The 16,350-nt window shown below is 38.2% G+C and overlaps 2 protein-coding genes across 2 annotated transcripts; one reads left to right on the top strand and one right to left on the bottom strand.

Annotated features, from left to right (window-relative positions):
• Nucleotides 1–5,789: 5,789 nt before the first annotated feature.
• Nucleotides 5,790–9,917, top strand: LOC125775463 (uncharacterized). Its single transcript, XM_049446107.1, has 4 exons — nt 5,790–8,474; nt 8,659–9,103; nt 9,158–9,356; nt 9,414–9,917. The coding sequence occupies exons 2-4, from the start codon at nt 8,931–8,933 to the stop codon at nt 9,915–9,917; spliced, it is 876 nt and encodes a 291-aa protein (XP_049302064.1). The 5' UTR covers nt 5,790–8,474; nt 8,659–8,930.
• A 348-nt stretch (nt 9,918–10,265) lies between these two features.
• LOC125775407 (putative nuclease HARBI1) lies at nt 10,266–14,420 on the bottom strand. Its single transcript, XM_049445973.1, has 5 exons — nt 13,800–14,420; nt 11,448–13,509; nt 10,944–11,382; nt 10,739–10,883; nt 10,266–10,655 (listed from the first exon to the last, which is right to left on the bottom strand). Exons 2-5 carry the CDS (start codon nt 11,546–11,548, stop codon nt 10,273–10,275), a joined length of 1,068 nt encoding a protein of 355 aa, XP_049301930.1. The 5' UTR covers nt 11,549–13,509; nt 13,800–14,420; the 3' UTR covers nt 10,266–10,272.
• Between the last annotated feature and the right edge of the window lie 1,930 nt (nt 14,421–16,350).

Genomic DNA, 16,350 nt, shown 5'->3' with positions numbered 1-16,350 from the left:
GGACGAACCGTTCCCGAGATACGAGCGAAAAGGCGGCGCGCCACAGCGCAAGGTGAAAATCGGCTTGCGGCCACACTTCTTGACGTTGATTTCGCCGAGTGCTATCACTCACATTCATTCACCTACGCCAAAGGACACGTTCGGATAGGTCTCCACACAAATATTTTTTCATCGAGTTCCTTCACTCTTGTCGGTGATTTCGCCGAGTTCTATCACTTACATTCATTTCCCTGCGCCATACGACACGTTCGGACTGGTCTCCACATAAATATTTTTTCATCGAGTTCCTTCACTCTTGTCGTTGATTTCGCCAGGTGCTATCACTTATATTCTCTCAACAAAACACAGAACTCAAAATGTCTGTATCTAAATTTAAATTTAGACAGAAATGTCCTGTGTTTGGCATATATCCGTACAATCTCTCTGAGTCCCAGTTACCAACTTACCAGGATGTTCTTTTGTGTTATCAGTTTGAAAGATTTGGTATAGGGCGACTCCGAGGCGACAACTATGAACCTAGGAGTAAAGAGGTTACAGAAATAGTTGCAAAAAAGGTTGAAAATACTTTCAAAAAGTCATCTATTCCGATAGTTTCACACACCAGAGTTGTACAAATGCTCACCACATACCATAAGAAATTTCTGACTCTTAAAAAAATGTTTTTAAGGAACCCAATAGGTTTGAGCTCTAAAAGAGACGACTTTGTCTCTTCTGCCGGAAAATTATTTGACATCGCTGCTTGTAAATGCATTTATTTTTCTTCTTGCACTTGTCCAAAGGAAAGGAAAATTCCTATCAATGAACAACCATTTCTCTTGGACCAGAGAACCACAAGAATTGGTCGCATTGGAAGTGTTGATCTACCTGAAACAAAAAAGATTACAAAGAAAAATGAACGTAAAGAAAAGCTTTCAAAACGTCATTCAACATCAACACTTACCAGAAAAGTATCAGCTAGAACACGTGACCATTCAGATCAGCCAGACTCTCATACAGACGACAAACATGTAGGCGCGTTGCACATTGATTCTTCGAAAAACGATGGTGATGATGAATTTTCTCTTCCATCCTCTAAAACCAAACAAAACACACTAGTATTACAACACACTGCTTTAGCTGCCCAAAGATTTGGAGTAAGTGATAGAGCAGCGGCCTTGATTGTTTCATCGGCTTTTCTGGATGCCAAAAAAGCAGGTTTGATAACAGAGGATCAGGCTAGCTTTGTCACTGACAAATGCAAGATTAGTCGGGCAAAAAAAAGTGTTGGTGTTAAGCTCCAGAACACCGAAAGTATTGACTCCGTATATGGGCTGTATTTTGACGGCCGCAAAGACAATACACTTACACAAGTCAGCGAAGGTGAAAAGTACTACCGCGACACTGTCAAAGAGGAACATATTTCTCTTATAGCGGAACCTGGTTGTCATTATTTTGGCCACGTCACTTCTCCTTCCGGGTCAGCTGAGGATGAGACGCAAGCTATATGGCAACATTTACAAGACAATTCAGTTGATGTGGAACATCTAGAAGTTGTCGGTGCTGATGGCACCAACACGAACACAGGTTGGAAAGGTGGAATCATTCGGAAACTAGAAGAAAGAATAGGTAGGCCATTACAGTGGGTTGTTTGTCTTCTACATTTCAACGAACTTCCATTCCGTGCTCTTTTCGAACACATAGATGCTGTCTCAAAGAGTCCAAATACATTCTCTGGCGACATAGGTAAACTGCTCCCTTATTGTGAGAAGTTGCCTGTTGTCAAATTTGAAAGTTTTCCATCCTGCCAATTACCTTCTGAGGTTATTAATCCGACCCAACTTAGCACAGACCAAGCTTGTCTCTATAAAATATCAGAAGCTATTATTTCCGGTCAATGTTCCTCAGATTTAGGGTCGATGCATTCAGGTAACATGTGCAAATGTCGCTGGCTCACCTGTGCAAATAGAATTCTGAGATTATACATTTCTACTGACAAACCAACAAAGGAAATAAAGATTTTGGTCAAGTACATACTTACAGTTTACTCACCTTTGTGGTTCTCAATAAGATTCAACAGTTCAATCAAAGATGGCTCGCGCCATCTCTATGCTGCAATTCAAAGGTCGAGATACTTACCCGCTAAACTGCGCAAGGTTGTCGATTCATCCATTCAACAGAATGCTTTCTTTGCTCTTCCAGAAAACATTCTCCTTAGTATGATGACTGACGAACGGATAGAAGTCAGAAAGTTGGCCCTTGACCGTCTTCTGGCAGCCAGAGAAGCAGAGTCTGACACCATAAATGGAGAAGTTAGATGTAATAAAGTGCCAAAGCTGAATTTCAAAGCCAATACTTATTACGATATGATTAACTGGAAGACTATTACCTTGACTGTTCCACCAGTTCTTTGTTCAGTTTCTAACGAAGAACCCATAAAAGGGCTGTCGGGAGACACTGCAGAGGTATGGAAATTTAGTGAATTCCCCTCTCACACCGTGGTAGTCGAGAGAATCGTCAAACTGGTGACAGAGGCATCTTCTAAAGTTATTGGCCCCCAATCTCGTGATCTTTTTATACGCTCTACACTGAAATCTAGGCAACAAGTGCCAAAGTTTAGTACAAAATCTGATTTTATCAATAAATTAGACACAGATTCAGACTAAAACAAGCCTGACATATGGTTGGTTGGTTGGGTTGGGCTTGGGTGGAACCCGAAGAGCAGCTACCTCCACGCGGTGGGTTCTGGGTGACCAATACAGGTTAGCTGAGAGCTGCAACAATTTTGACCTTGCGCTGTGGCGCGCCGCCTTTTCGCTCGTATCTCGGGAACGGTTCGTCCTACGGCCATGATCACATATACCATTTCGGTAGCAAATGACGTGACAAATAACTTTTGTTTTATACATTTTGCCATGAGATGCGTATTTCAGGTGCTAGGTAGACAATTTCACGATTTTAGGCGAATTTCCGAAATTTTAAGGCCGAGGTTCGGGTTGAAGATGCAATCCGATCTCAAAACAAAAAGTTGCATTGGAATCAGGAAGTACTAAGGCAACTTTTCCGCACTATTAGAAATACCGAATCGAAAAAATTCCGGAATCGACCCACCCTATTGCACATAATAGTAACATTATGAGTTTTTGGCTGTATTACGGCCATCTCACCAATAACTCCTTCTACGGCGCTTTCGAACGTGTCGGCTCTCTTTTCTGCTTGATTTTTCAGTTCAATTAGCAGGTCTCCTTTGAGGTTTTTTCTAATGTACCTCACGTTTGAACCCAGTTCTTCGCTGCATGCATTCAGTGACCTCACTATATGTTGCTTGCACTTTATAACTCATGTTTTTCGGCTTCTTGGTTGGTGGCAAATATCCCAATAACTCGCGAGGTCTCTTTGGGGCATTTTTATCACTTTGGACAGGGGATACCTGCGACGCCTTTCCTACCATAACTCTTTTCGACGGATTCTTTTGCTTTTCTGCCTTGTCATACAAACTTGTGATACAGCTTACCAGATCACGCATAGCTTGGTTAATATGTCTCTGACCAGACATCATGCTTTCGAGCTCTTTAATTTTTTTACCCAGTTTGCAGAAAATATTGGGATTTTCACTATTTTGAAGCTGGTCAGATTTGCCACCTTTGCCTGCTTGGTCGGCATTTTCACATATTTTTGCTGATCCAGCAGCGGTGGGTTCTTCAGTTTTGCCTTTTGGAGGCGTTCTCAAGATTTTTGAGTTCCTCCGAAAAGGATTCTCTGGTGTACATCCCAAACTGTTCTCAGAGGCCATAACTCTGCCAGAGAATAGTTGGGAACACCTGTCAGTGAGTACGTTCAGTCTTTCCCCTAACAAACCTTACTTATATTTTGACGGTTGGCAATGCCGTAACCAAAGCAAAACGAAGAAGGAGAAAAAGGAGAAACAAAACAAAAAACAGCTGATAGTCTAAATCAAAACGGCAAAAAAGAATTGAGTGCACGTTTTGATTCGCTGTTACGTGGGGAAATTCCTATTTAATTTTTATTATTTGTATATAAATTTACCAAAAAAGGGGCAGGTAAGTGCCAAATAAATTCTATTGAAATCAAATCAAAAGTACTTATCTAATTTTTGGTATTAGCATCCAATATGTCAAAAGTCCAGTACCAGTCTCCCGGTAAGTCTCTAACAAAAGTCTGCTACCACTTTAAAAATCACAAAATGTTTGCTGCTATTTTAGATCACTAAAAACACGTCTACTCTCACTGACTGCTTTCAACATCAACATCAACATATTCCTAGAGGTAGGTCATGAAGAGGCAGTTATTGCCCAGCTTGGTCATCACACACTACACACATCTTATACACCACCTCGTCATCATGTACCACATCCTTACACACACCATACCTATACATCATGCGCACACCAATACTAATACAACACACATGAATACACCAAACAAAATTAACAAAACGGACTGAGTTGGGAGTTTTTTATAGAATTTATTCATGGTCCTTCGAGCATTACCATCTGGCACTAGTGGGACACAATTAAAAACAAAAATTTATCAAGGTGACGCGGTAATGAAATAACAAATTAATCACGGTTGCGCCGTCTTCAACGTGTTAAACAAAAGAGGAACCAGGAAAACACAACAACACCACTAGCAGAAAAAGGACTGGGAAAAGAAGCACAAGCGCAGGCACACGCACATTCATACATATACGCTCATATTATCCCCAAAAGCCCCTGGCAGAAATCAAAGTGAGTTGTATCGTTTCCTTTCAATATTTATATATTGCTACCTTTTTCCCGCGACTTCGTCCACATAAGTTTTTTTGTTTTGTCCCGGCTGTAAGTCCCCCTGCAACAATGTCCCACTATCGTGTTCCGGTCCTCAACTTCACATCAAAATTCGAATGTTACCTTAGTAAATATAAAAAGTAAATAATGTAAATCGGTTTAAAATACTACTAACTACCTACCTGTCAACCCCCGATGTTAGACAGTGTGACATCCGCAACATCGTCTGCGTAGGAAGTACTAACTTAATGTAAGTAGTATAATAATGTAGGAAGCAAAAAATAAGAGGCCTTATTACTGTAGTACATTTTTGTAAACTATGTTCTTCGTTTTTCCCTCTCTGACCAACACATGGAGATTCTGTGGACTTGAAATACTTGAGCAAGCCACGTACATATAATTGTCCGTGAGAAAAACAACTCTTTTCTAAATTAATGCCGGCTACTTTTAATGTTTGCCCCTGAGCTTTATTTATCGTCATAGCGAATGCGATTTTCAGCGGAAACTGTAATCTCTTAAACTGAAATGGCACATCTGTCGGAATTATGGGTACACGGGGGATTAAAGCATTCTCTCCTTTTGCCATTCCAATCATAATGATTGCTTTTACAATATTGCGGCCAAAATGTGTTACTTTCAACCACATTGCCATTACAACGTCTTGCTGCATCTAAATTCCGCATCAAAAGGACAGGAACGCCTACTTTCAGCCTCAGTTTGTGTGAAGGTTACTTGTTCAGTATCCATTACAGTGTCTACAGAGAAAAACTCAACAATATCACCTCCCACGCGTGACATAATTTGCTAGTTTATCTGTCACACCGTTTAATTCGTCGGCGCTAAAATGCTCTTTCACGTAACCATTCTCTATTCATAGTTAGCAGTTCGCGATAGACGAAGTTATTTAGATCATCTGGATTATGCACAACATTGCAGAACTCACGATCCAATGTAATCATGCCATTACCATCCTTTGCCATACAATCTTCTCCAATTTTAAGAAGAGCAGCAGCATATTGTCCACATTGTACATCAATGTTGTTTCATTAACTGGTGAACTCACCTTTATTTCCGAAACTCACTTGTTAGTTAAAAAAGACAACGCACAGAACGGGTTTCCTGTATTTTAAATTCACAATTCTATTTTTTTTCTCAACTCACTTTTGTTATTAAAGAAATAGCGCACAGCAATTCTATTTTATTTAATTTATATATATTTCTCAAACGTTATACATTGATCGAATATCCTAATCGGCGGCAGAATCGACGAACGATGTGAAAAATCTCAAGCTTTTTTGAGATGAGTTAATTATTCGCGAATGCGTGAACTATGTAAATAAAACGAAATTGCCTGTGCCGATTAAATAAAATTGCGACCGCTCGCGAATGTTCTTCTTACACAATTTAATTCTTTTTTCCAAGAATTTTATGACTTAGCCTAAATCTTAACCCAACGGCGTAAACTAACGGACGCGTAAGTAGGTATGTATTTACAAAAGAGGGGTAAGTGGAATTCATTTCGTTACAGTATGGTGAGTATAGAAAACATTATTATTAGGGTGAGTACTTTATATAAAAATAAACTTTAACATTTTTTCAATATTTAATATAAAATTAGTTCATATACATTAGTTTACTATTATGTTTAAAAACGGTATTTATGTTTAAAGGGTGTCGCTTGGCGCAACACCGGCCGCCTTGACAGGATCATGATCCTTCAACGTTGATTGGTAGCAGGGCGAGCTTATGAATGGGCCGCTTGATTGTGCCTGCTTTCATTGCCACGTCTGCCACTCGCACCTTGCCGTCTTGCCCCTCTACGGTTGCGGCGACTCGTCCTAGTACCCACTGCTGCGGTGGTGTGTTGTCTTCGTGTACGAGGACGAGGTCGCCGGCCTGCAGATTTCGCTCCGGTTTTGGACCACTGCTGCCAAAACTGTTGCTTGAGACAGCAAACAAGTTGCCATCTCTCGCAACAACGAATTCTGTCCGCTGGCACTTGTGCTGGTGGCAGTGCTCGTAGAGGGCAACCGATCAGCAGGTGTGCTGGCGTTAGAGCTTCTCCATCGTTGGGGTCCTGGCTCAACGGTGCGAGTGGACGCGAGTTGAAGATGGCTTTCACTTCGGCTAGTACTGTTGACAGCTCTTCTGCGATGAGAAGAGCGTTGCCGAGTGCGCGAACTACCAGGTGTTTGGCGGATTTCACCGCGACCTCCCATAATCCGCCGAAGTGCGGCGCCCTGGGTGGTATAATAGGGTGGTTTTAGTGAATAGAAGTGAATTTTTTTTTCTGAAATTTGTGTGTGCTCACTTCTAGGAATGTGCCATTTAGTGTAAAAATACAATTGTAAAAGTTTCAGCTTAATCGAACTTTGCCTTCCCGTGCCGAAAGAGCCTTGAAGTTTGATAAAATGGCCATTTTTCGCGGAAAAGCGTTATGTTTCGAGTTTAACTTATGACTGATTCCACCTATTACAATAAATTTATTATCAAATGAAAGGTAATTTTGTTGAAATTAAAGTCTATTATAATACATTTTCTTTAGAAATGTATGGTTTGGAAGATATTTAACATTTAATGGACCAAGTTCGTGTTATGTGCCTTTTTGGTGACACTCATACATGTATTTTAAATTAGAATTTTATATATTCATGAAAAGTATGAAGGCCGAAGACAGCCCTTCCTTACTTGTTTTTAAGTATTTTTTGACATTTTGGTGAGTTTGGCCTTGGCCTAAGATAGTGACATAATTGGGCCGTCAAATTTCTTAACTTTTCATTCTATGCAACTTTACTTTAGTATATCCTATACTTTTACTAAAATAAAGCGACAACAACAAAAGATCGCATAACTTTTATTAACCGTTACTTTACTACTTTTTCACATTTCAACCTCACTAAACATATTTTTTCTCCAATAAGCTGGCATCTCTAGTATTATTTGGTATTGTATATTTCTGGCATCTCGTGGCTGACTTGTTGCTCATATTTACCGCTATGTATTCTGGTAGTAAGTAAAACGTGGGGAATCCCCTATTTGATTTTGACGCTTTAAGAGAAATGTTATTTTAAAGTTTGTTGTGCTAAGTGAACAGTTCGATATTAGAAAGTGCAAGATATTACATACATAGTTATATATGTAATTAAATTCAAATGGCTACTACCTCATCTAATGTTCGTGTTCGATCTAAAACCTTAATTTATTTAATTGGGTATTCATCTCATCAAATAATCGGGAGTAAACTGCCATCTAATCATCAAATGTTAAAGTCATTGTTTTACAACATTCTTGAAGTTGGATTACCTTTTAGTGATACTGCAAAACTCACTCTGACGGAAGTTCTTGTGTTCTGGGAGAAAGCTAGAATACCTTATCAATTACATAAAAATGCTGTTCGCAAAGTCGAAAAATTATATAACGAATGGAGGGCACTTCAGAAGTGTTCAAGATTGAAGACAAAACGTCAAGAGGAAAAAAATCTTGCATTCACATCCAAACTGTCCTATCTTTTTGATGTAGCAGTGGAAGATGCCATTTCAAAAATGTCTAATCAGGAAGATATTAAATTTTTGACATATCAGAGAATGAAAGGACGTCCAGGCCATATGGAAGGTGTCGATGTGAATACAGCTCTAGCTGAACAATGAAGAGAAGCAAGAAAAGCAAAAGCAGAAGAGTGGCGATGGCGACAGATTTCACCAGTAAGCGCTGGTAAGTTTATAGTATAGTTGCCCAATTTTACTTAAAAATTAGATACTGAAACCCTTACTTAAATAGGTAATAAAATGCTGGCTCTTAGAAGCTATAGCGTTTATTCGTTCCTATTTGTTACCAACATCAACAGTATTTTTCTCCCAAAATCCATACAATTTCTTTCCTTTTTTCATTGCAACAGAAAATGTATGAGACATCTCATTGTCTTCTGAATCAGAAGTGGAAGAAATCACCTCGCACGAAGTATTTACCGATGATGAAAAAGCCAACAAAGCGGAGACAGCGAGTAAAAAAAGGAAATACAGTCGTGGTTATAAAGAAGTAATGACAGAAAAATTATCAATTTTGCTAGATAGGTGCAAAGTTTCTGATAGAAATGCGAATAATTTTCGCAACAGCTGAAAGTCTGGGGGGTTACTCTGTAAGGCGCTTCGCAAGTGAAAAAGCTCGTAAATGAAAAAAAGCAACTCTGTAAGGCGACAAGCGCATTGGAAATTGCGTTTTGCGCACTTATTTTTACCCCTTCGCAATGGCAGCACTCTGTATTGCGTAAACGACTGTCAAATCTGTGCGTTTAACGTATTTTTGATTCGATATCAAACTGGCAAACGCAACGGACAAAAAATGTAAGTTTATAAGGCATATTTGTAGTTTTAATTAAAAAATAAATTATTTAACAGGGAACATTCTAAAAATAAACAGACAAACCCAACACAGTTCGAAATTTTAATCAATTTTATGAATACACATTCGGAACTTTCCAAAGGACAGCTTAAAACTGTGGACGCGAAAAATGCAGCAAATAATTTGTGGAAAGAGTTGGTATGTGACCTTAATGCTGCGGGGCCACCATCGCGCGATGTTTTAAAATGGAAAAAGGTAAAAAAGATTAAATATAAATGATTTTTGAAGCACATATTACTTAATTATTTAAAGGTTTGGTCGGATTATAAAACCCATTTAAAAGCAAAAATGGGGCGGAACAAAGTAAGTATTTCTGGAACTGGTGGTGGTCCTCCAAGTCATTGCTCCTTAACACCGTTGGAGGAGCAGGTTAGTGAACTTCTGGCAATGGAAATATCCGTCAGTGGAATAAGCGGCACCTCAGAATTTGGTGCAGTACAATTAACACAACCAAGTGGGTCAGACATCACAACCGACGAATTCCGACAGAATGAACCAACGCCAGTGGATGAAATGCCACATTGTTCACGACAAAGAGTCGCTCCGCAAAAGAAAGATAGCCTTTTAAATAAGCAGGTGGATAACCAAATCGCTTATCACAAAGACTCATTAAAAGTGTTATCTGAAATTAATGAAAATCTGAAGATAATTTCAAAATGTATGAATAAAAACATAAAATGGCTAAAAGAAAATATAAATTGGCTGTTGAAAAATTCGAACACAAAAAAAGGATTGATTTGGACAAAACAAAACTAAAATATGCAACACTAGAACTAAAAAAGCAAATGCTTGAAATTGAACGGTCCGGCCAATAAAAATATTGTATTTTAGTTATTGATATTGAAGTCTGTTACTTTTTTGTAATACTTACTGATAATTACTTATTTATTATATTAATAGTTTAAATGAATTGTTTTGATTTAAAAACGTATTTTGTGTTGATGTGATAGTTTTTACTTTTTATTACATACAAGTATATAATACTTACATATATAGATATGTATACACATGTGCAAGAGACTAAAGCTTTATATCATTAATGTGAATTTTAATCAAATAAATGTGAAAATGTGAAAAATTAAAATGTTTACTTAACTATGTTATATGGTTATTAAGTAGTCATACTGTTTTTTATTTGATCCCTTAAACGTTTAGCAATATTGGTTTCATTCGCATTTCCTATGGTTTCAGTATAACTAGCATCGACTTCTTCAACTTCTATTGCTATATTGGCAGGTGATTCCACATTAAAAAGAGTGCAAATATTATGAAGAGCACAACATACGTTCAAAATTTGCACCACTTTTTCTGGGGCATAATGTAGTTCTCTAGCAGCTAAAAGGCATCGGAACCGCGCTTTTAACACTCCAAATACTCGTTCTATAAAGGATCTGGCTTTTGAAAACTTGTAGTTGTAATAACTCTGAGCAGAGTTTTCAGGAGCATTTCTATATGGAGTTAAAAGCCATGGCTCAAGCGGATATCCAGAGTCGCCTATAAGAAAAAAATTAAGTTAGCAAAATAATTGATGCATATAACAGCTAACGAGTAAAATTAACGAATGTGTATATGCTCACCAAGAATGCGAATTCCTCTTACTCCATTCATATAGTTGGTTTGTAAATATTGGCGTTCGCTTGATAAATTCCACACATGTGAATCATGACACGCCCCAGCAAACCGACCGTTAACGGCTTTGATCATCATCTTATGATCACATATCTAGATTTTGGAAACAATATTTATAAAAAACCTAGATAAATAAAAAAACAATTGCCTTACCACCATAGCGTTTATACTATGTTTTAATTTCTTATTGAAATATAAATGTTCATTTACGGCCGGTCGTATCATTTGGATGTGAGTACCATCCACCACTCCAATTACTCCTGGAATTCCTGACACTGAGTAAAAAGCTCGTTTCGCTTCATTTTTCTCCTCTGATGTCATTCCAAAAGTTATATGTTTTGGACACAGCACTTTTTCAATCGCTTTGCAAACTTCAAACATACAACGCGAAACAGTTTGTTGAGCTAGTCCTGTATGATGATCTTGTCCAATTTGCTGTTGATACCCTCCCTGCGCCAAAAATTTTAAAGTTGCCGCTAATTTCACAATTTCGGGTATTCCTGTGGACCTGCGTGGAGTTTTTAGCTCACCACTTATGCTATCCAACACATATTTGAACGATTCCTTGCTTAGGCGAAAGTTTTGCACGAAACTATTTGGGAGTAGAAGCACAAACAAGTTTAAAGAATTGCATTACACTTTATCATTCAAACTTACCTTTTTTCACTAAGACTCATCACATTGGACTTGTCCCTAATCATTTTCCGCTCCACTCGTTCATTTTTTTCGGTTTCCTCCCATAACAAAACGCAATCCATATTCACACCTTTTTTATTTATTTAAAATTACTTTTATATAAGTATGCATAAAACTCTTCAAATTTAATTATGTTTGTCTGTCAATTTTTTACACTTCTTCACTCCTCTGTTATTGGTTTTGTTTTCATTCTCCTTCGTTTCGGTCAGTAATGTCAATTATACTGAAGATTTCTCAACGGGAAAACAGTGCAACACTGTTTACAATGCGAAAGTGTTACAGAGTACCGATTGCCCTTCGCAACGCAATTCACTCAACGCATTGCTATTCGTAACGCCTTACAGAGTAACCTTCCTGGGCTGTAATGTTGAGGAATTTGCACTTAGTAGAAGTGCTTTAAGAAAACGCAGAATATCCTTTCGAAGTCAACGGGCCCAGAAAATCAAGGCAAGGTTTAAAAACTTAGACTTAGAGGGTATTGTTGTTCATTGGGATGGAAAACTTTTACCAAACCTTCTTCAGAATGTGCTGAACGGTTGGCAATCTTGATAAGCAAAGAAGACTATGTACAACTACTGGGGGTCCCGGAATTAGAAAATTCCACAGGCGCCAGTCAGGCAGAAGCTGTTAGCGGTAGTCTAGAAGAATGGGATATTGGCGATAAAATTGTTGGTATGTGTTTTGATACGACGGCTTCCAACACAGGACGAATGAAAGGCGCATGCACCTTGTTAGAAAAACAGCTAGGTAAAAGTTTGTTGTATTTAGCCTGCCGCCATCACATTTTAGAAGTCGTTTTACGGTCAGTATTTGAGTACAAAATGGGATCAACGACCGCTCCCCAACCTGACATTTTTAGAAGATTTTAAATACATTGGCCTAACATAGATCAGTCTAAATACATTGAAGGGGTACAGGATGATTCGGTAAAGAAGTCAGTGAAAGAGTTCGAAAAAGAGGTTTCGGAATTTCTTCTCTTTCAGTTAACTGAAAAACAGCCGAGGAATGATTACTTAGAACTTATTAAGTTATGTTTAATATTTTTAGGAAAAGTCCCTTCTCACGATGTTTCGTTTAACCCTCCTGGTGCTTATCATCACGCCCGTTGGATGGCAAAAGCCATTTACTCTCTGAAAATGTTCATTTTTAGAGAACAGTTTTCTATGTCCGAAGAGGAGTTCAGTTCACTAAAAGCTATTTGTTTATTTATTGTTAATTTATATGTGAAGTTGTGGTGTCAAGCTTCAAACGCAATAAGTGCACCTAGTAATGATTAACAATTTGTTCAGAATGTAATTAAGTACAGACGTATTGATCAAGGTGTATCAGAAAAGGTATTGGGAAAATATATTCTTCACCTGTGGTATCTGAACCCGGAACTGATTTGCCTTAGCTTATTTGACAAAAATGTTTCAAATGAAATAAAAAGAAAAATGGCAAAAAAGATTTTATCGTACAGGAATTTAACAGAAGAAGAACGGTCTTCAAGGATAATGAGGGTGCAAGTTTCTGAAAATGAAGCTGTAACCTATTTAAAAATATTTCGCTTCAGAACTTTGTTTCGGATCAAAGCCTGGCCTTTTTCGAATATTTCAAAGTCAAAACTGATTTTTTGACAGAGGACCCCAAGAAATGGTCCGAAAATAAAGACTTTTTGAAACTTCAAAGTTCTGTTAGGAGTATGAAGGTAGTAAACGACACGGCAGAGAGAGGGGTTAAGTTAATTCAAGATTTCAATAGTATTCTTACTTTAAGATGAGGAACAAAAACAATTCCTGCTTCAGGTGGTAGCGGATTGTCGTCGGCTTTACAATGATACTTCCAAAAGTGCCCTTTCTCTACCCTTATCTGATGAATGATATTGGAAATCTATATATATAAAAATGAAATGGTGTATAGTTGCAACGCTAAAACTCGAAAACGGCTGAACCAAATGAAATACTTCCTTTGGGGGATTTGTTTGTTATTACCACGCGCAGGTCATGTCTTAAAATCAGAATAAAATATTAAGGGGGCGTGGCACCTCCCATACAAATTGAATTTTCCAAGTCGAATATCTTCAAAAGTGTTTAAGGTAGGAACATGAAAATTGGTACAGAGCTACAGGATAACAACACCACTCTCACCTATAAAACCGGGGCTATCGAATAAGGGGGCGTGGTACCTCACATACAAACTAAATTTTTTAAGCAGAATATCTGTGAAGGGAAGAAGGGTTCAAGGTAGGGACCTGAAAATTGGTATAGACCTATATGGTAACAAAAGCCTTCTTACACATAAAAGAAGGGATAATCGGAAAAGGGGGCGTGGCACCTCCCATACAAACTGAACTTTTCAAGGTGAATATCTTCAAAAGTGTTTAAGGTAGGAACATGAAAATTGGTATAGAGCTATAGGAAACAACACCATTCTCACCCATAAAGCTTGGCGTTATCGAAAAAGGGGACGTGTTACCTCCCTTACAATCTTTAATTATTTTGGTTGTTAATCCACCATATATTTATCTCATTTTCCACCTAGCACGACATTTTGGTTGTTCTTGCTGCAGCGGTTATATGGTAATTTTGGTTGTGTTCCGTGCTATTTTTGGTTTATGGAAATGGCAGTTTTATAAAACAAATACAAATTAAATTAAACGTCAATTTTGCTTTGCAATCGAACACGCAAAATTTAGAGGGCAATAAAAATGCGCCTTGCTTTACTGATATATTGATATATTTTGTTTTAAAAAGTGAGTTATTTAGTGAAAGTGATTTAGCGTGTTGGCGAATACCGATTTATGTACATTGGAATTTATCATTCAATTGATCTGCTTCCTTAGTTTAATTCATTCATTTTTGGAGTTTTCAAAGGTAAGTTAATGGTCCATAAAACCTTATATGAACTTTATGCAAATGAATGATCATTTCCAATTAGATATTTGTTACGATGTCAAGAATCAGTACGTATGGTAACACTCTCGGAGTTCCCAGGCCGCAAGGAGAACACGAAATAGCAGAGCACGTCAAAGGGAAAGTGTTATTGAGAGGGTATCACCACGAAATAGACTGCTGGAGAGTAGCACGCACCAGTTAGAAGATGTCAACCAAACATACAATCAGCAAGAACGATTGAGAAGAAGGGAAGTTCACAATCAGCAACAACGATCGAGAAGAAAGGAAGTTCGTGCTCGCCAAAGTGATGAAGTAAGATCACAACATGCGATTATTCGACGATAACAGCGACAACATCTTTCCTTTGTGAACTTTGAACGGGCAGGTTTTCGATATGATCCAAACATTCAATATAGCGCATCTGTTCAAATCGGTCAGATGTCAGTAGTTTGTCAATATTTCAATGCAGTCAAATTTAAAAATGAACCGTTGCCAGAATTGCTTCCACCACCACAGCCATTGTTCCAGCTGCTTTACGGGGAATCTCCTCACTCGAGCCATTTCTTAAAGCAAATTGTAAATGAACAAAACTACAATCCAACGTTTAAGGTATTTTTGCCAAACAATATTCGACAGAAACTACAGAGCTTTCCTCCAATTATACACGTTCATGGGCAAATGTTTCATCTCGCTGGATCGCTGTTGCCGCATCCAGATCAAGAACACAAATATCTCCAAATTTACTTTCTGGGAGATTGACATGATGAAGTAAATCGGCGTTGTGCTATCTTCAATACAACGAAAAGAGAAATAATCGAACAAATGCAGCAAATGTTACACGAACACAATGGCCTCATTAAACTGTTTACGATTTCGTTGGAACGTATGCCAACAGATGATCATAGTATAATCATACAAGCGGACAAAAGACCAACAGGGTCACATGAAAGACAATATAATGCACCTACAGTTAGCGAAATATCAGTTGTTGTCGTTGGAGAAAATTTGCAGTCGCGTGATATTGTTATCAAACGTAGAAATCAAAACGCACTAAAACGGATAAGTGAGACACATCGGTCTTACGACGCAATGCAATATCCGCTCATGTTCTGCCGTAGAGAAGGCGGATATCACTTAGGATATAAGATGATAAATCCGGTGAATGGTTAGTAAAATAAAATTTTTGTTTGCTACTTCATATATGTAGGTAATTTAAGCTTTTAGGTGTCGAGACAAATAAAAAAGTCAGTTCAATGAAGTTTTACGCATATCGAATGATGATTCGCCAAAACTATGACAATCATTTACTGAGATATGGACGGTTATTTCAACAGTATGGAGTTGACATGTATGTTAAAGTTGAGACAGAACGACTTAATTACATGCAATACAATCAGTCGAAGTTGCGATCTGAAGAGTATATTCACTTAAGAGATGCAATGAATGGTGATGCGGATATTACAGATATTGGTCGACTCTATATTTTGCCATCGACATACATTGGCAGTCCTAGACACATGCATGAGTACTCCCAGGATGCGATGACTTACGGCCGGATTTGTTTGTTACAGTAACTTGCAATCCAAAATGGCCAGACATTACGAATCTATTGCATCCCGGTCAATCACCAAGCGATCGCCACAATATTACAGCACGCGTGTTTAAACAAAAACTCAGATGTTTAATGGACTTTATTACGAAACAACATGTATATGGCACTGTTCGATGCTGAATGTACTCATTGGAGTGGCAGAAGAGAGGTTTGCCCCACGCACACATTCTTCTTTGGATGGTGGAGAAAATTACACCTGACCAAATTGATGACATCATTTCCGCCGAAATTCCTGATGTTGAAATAGATCCAGAGTTGCTCGAAGTGGTGATGGCCAATATGGTTCATGGGCTATGCGGAGAACACGATCCATCTTCGGTTTGTATGTCGGACAGTACATGCAAAAAACGCTGTCCCCGTGCTTTTATTTCGAAAACTC

Source organism: Bactrocera dorsalis, chromosome 1 (genome assembly GCF_023373825.1).
Source record: "Bactrocera dorsalis isolate Fly_Bdor chromosome 1, ASM2337382v1, whole genome shotgun sequence".
NCBI lineage: Eukaryota > Metazoa > Arthropoda > Insecta > Diptera > Tephritidae > Bactrocera > Bactrocera dorsalis.
This window is presented reverse-complemented; position numbering and strand designations above follow the sequence as displayed.

Coding starts and splice junctions, on each gene's coding strand:
- LOC125775463 (XM_049446107.1), top strand. CDS start 8,931: ATGAAAAAAAGCAACTCTGTAAGGCGACAAGCGCATTGGAAATTGCGT. Junction 9,104..9,157: donor AAACGCAACGGACAAAAAAT/GTAAGTTTATAA, acceptor ATTATTTAACAG/GGAACATTCTAAAAATAAAC. Junction 9,357..9,413: donor ATGTTTTAAAATGGAAAAAG/GTAAAAAAGATT, acceptor AATTATTTAAAG/GTTTGGTCGGATTATAAAAC.
- LOC125775407 (XM_049445973.1), bottom strand. CDS start 11,548: ATGGATTGCGTTTTGTTATGGGAGGAAACCGAAAAAAATGAACGAGTG. Junction 11,383..11,447: donor ATGAGTCTTAGTGAAAAAAG/GTAAGTTTGAAT, acceptor ACTCCCAAATAG/TTTCGTGCAAAACTTTCGCC. Junction 10,884..10,943: donor ATAGTATAAACGCTATGGTG/GTAAGGCAATTG, acceptor TCCAAAATCTAG/ATATGTGATCATAAGATGAT.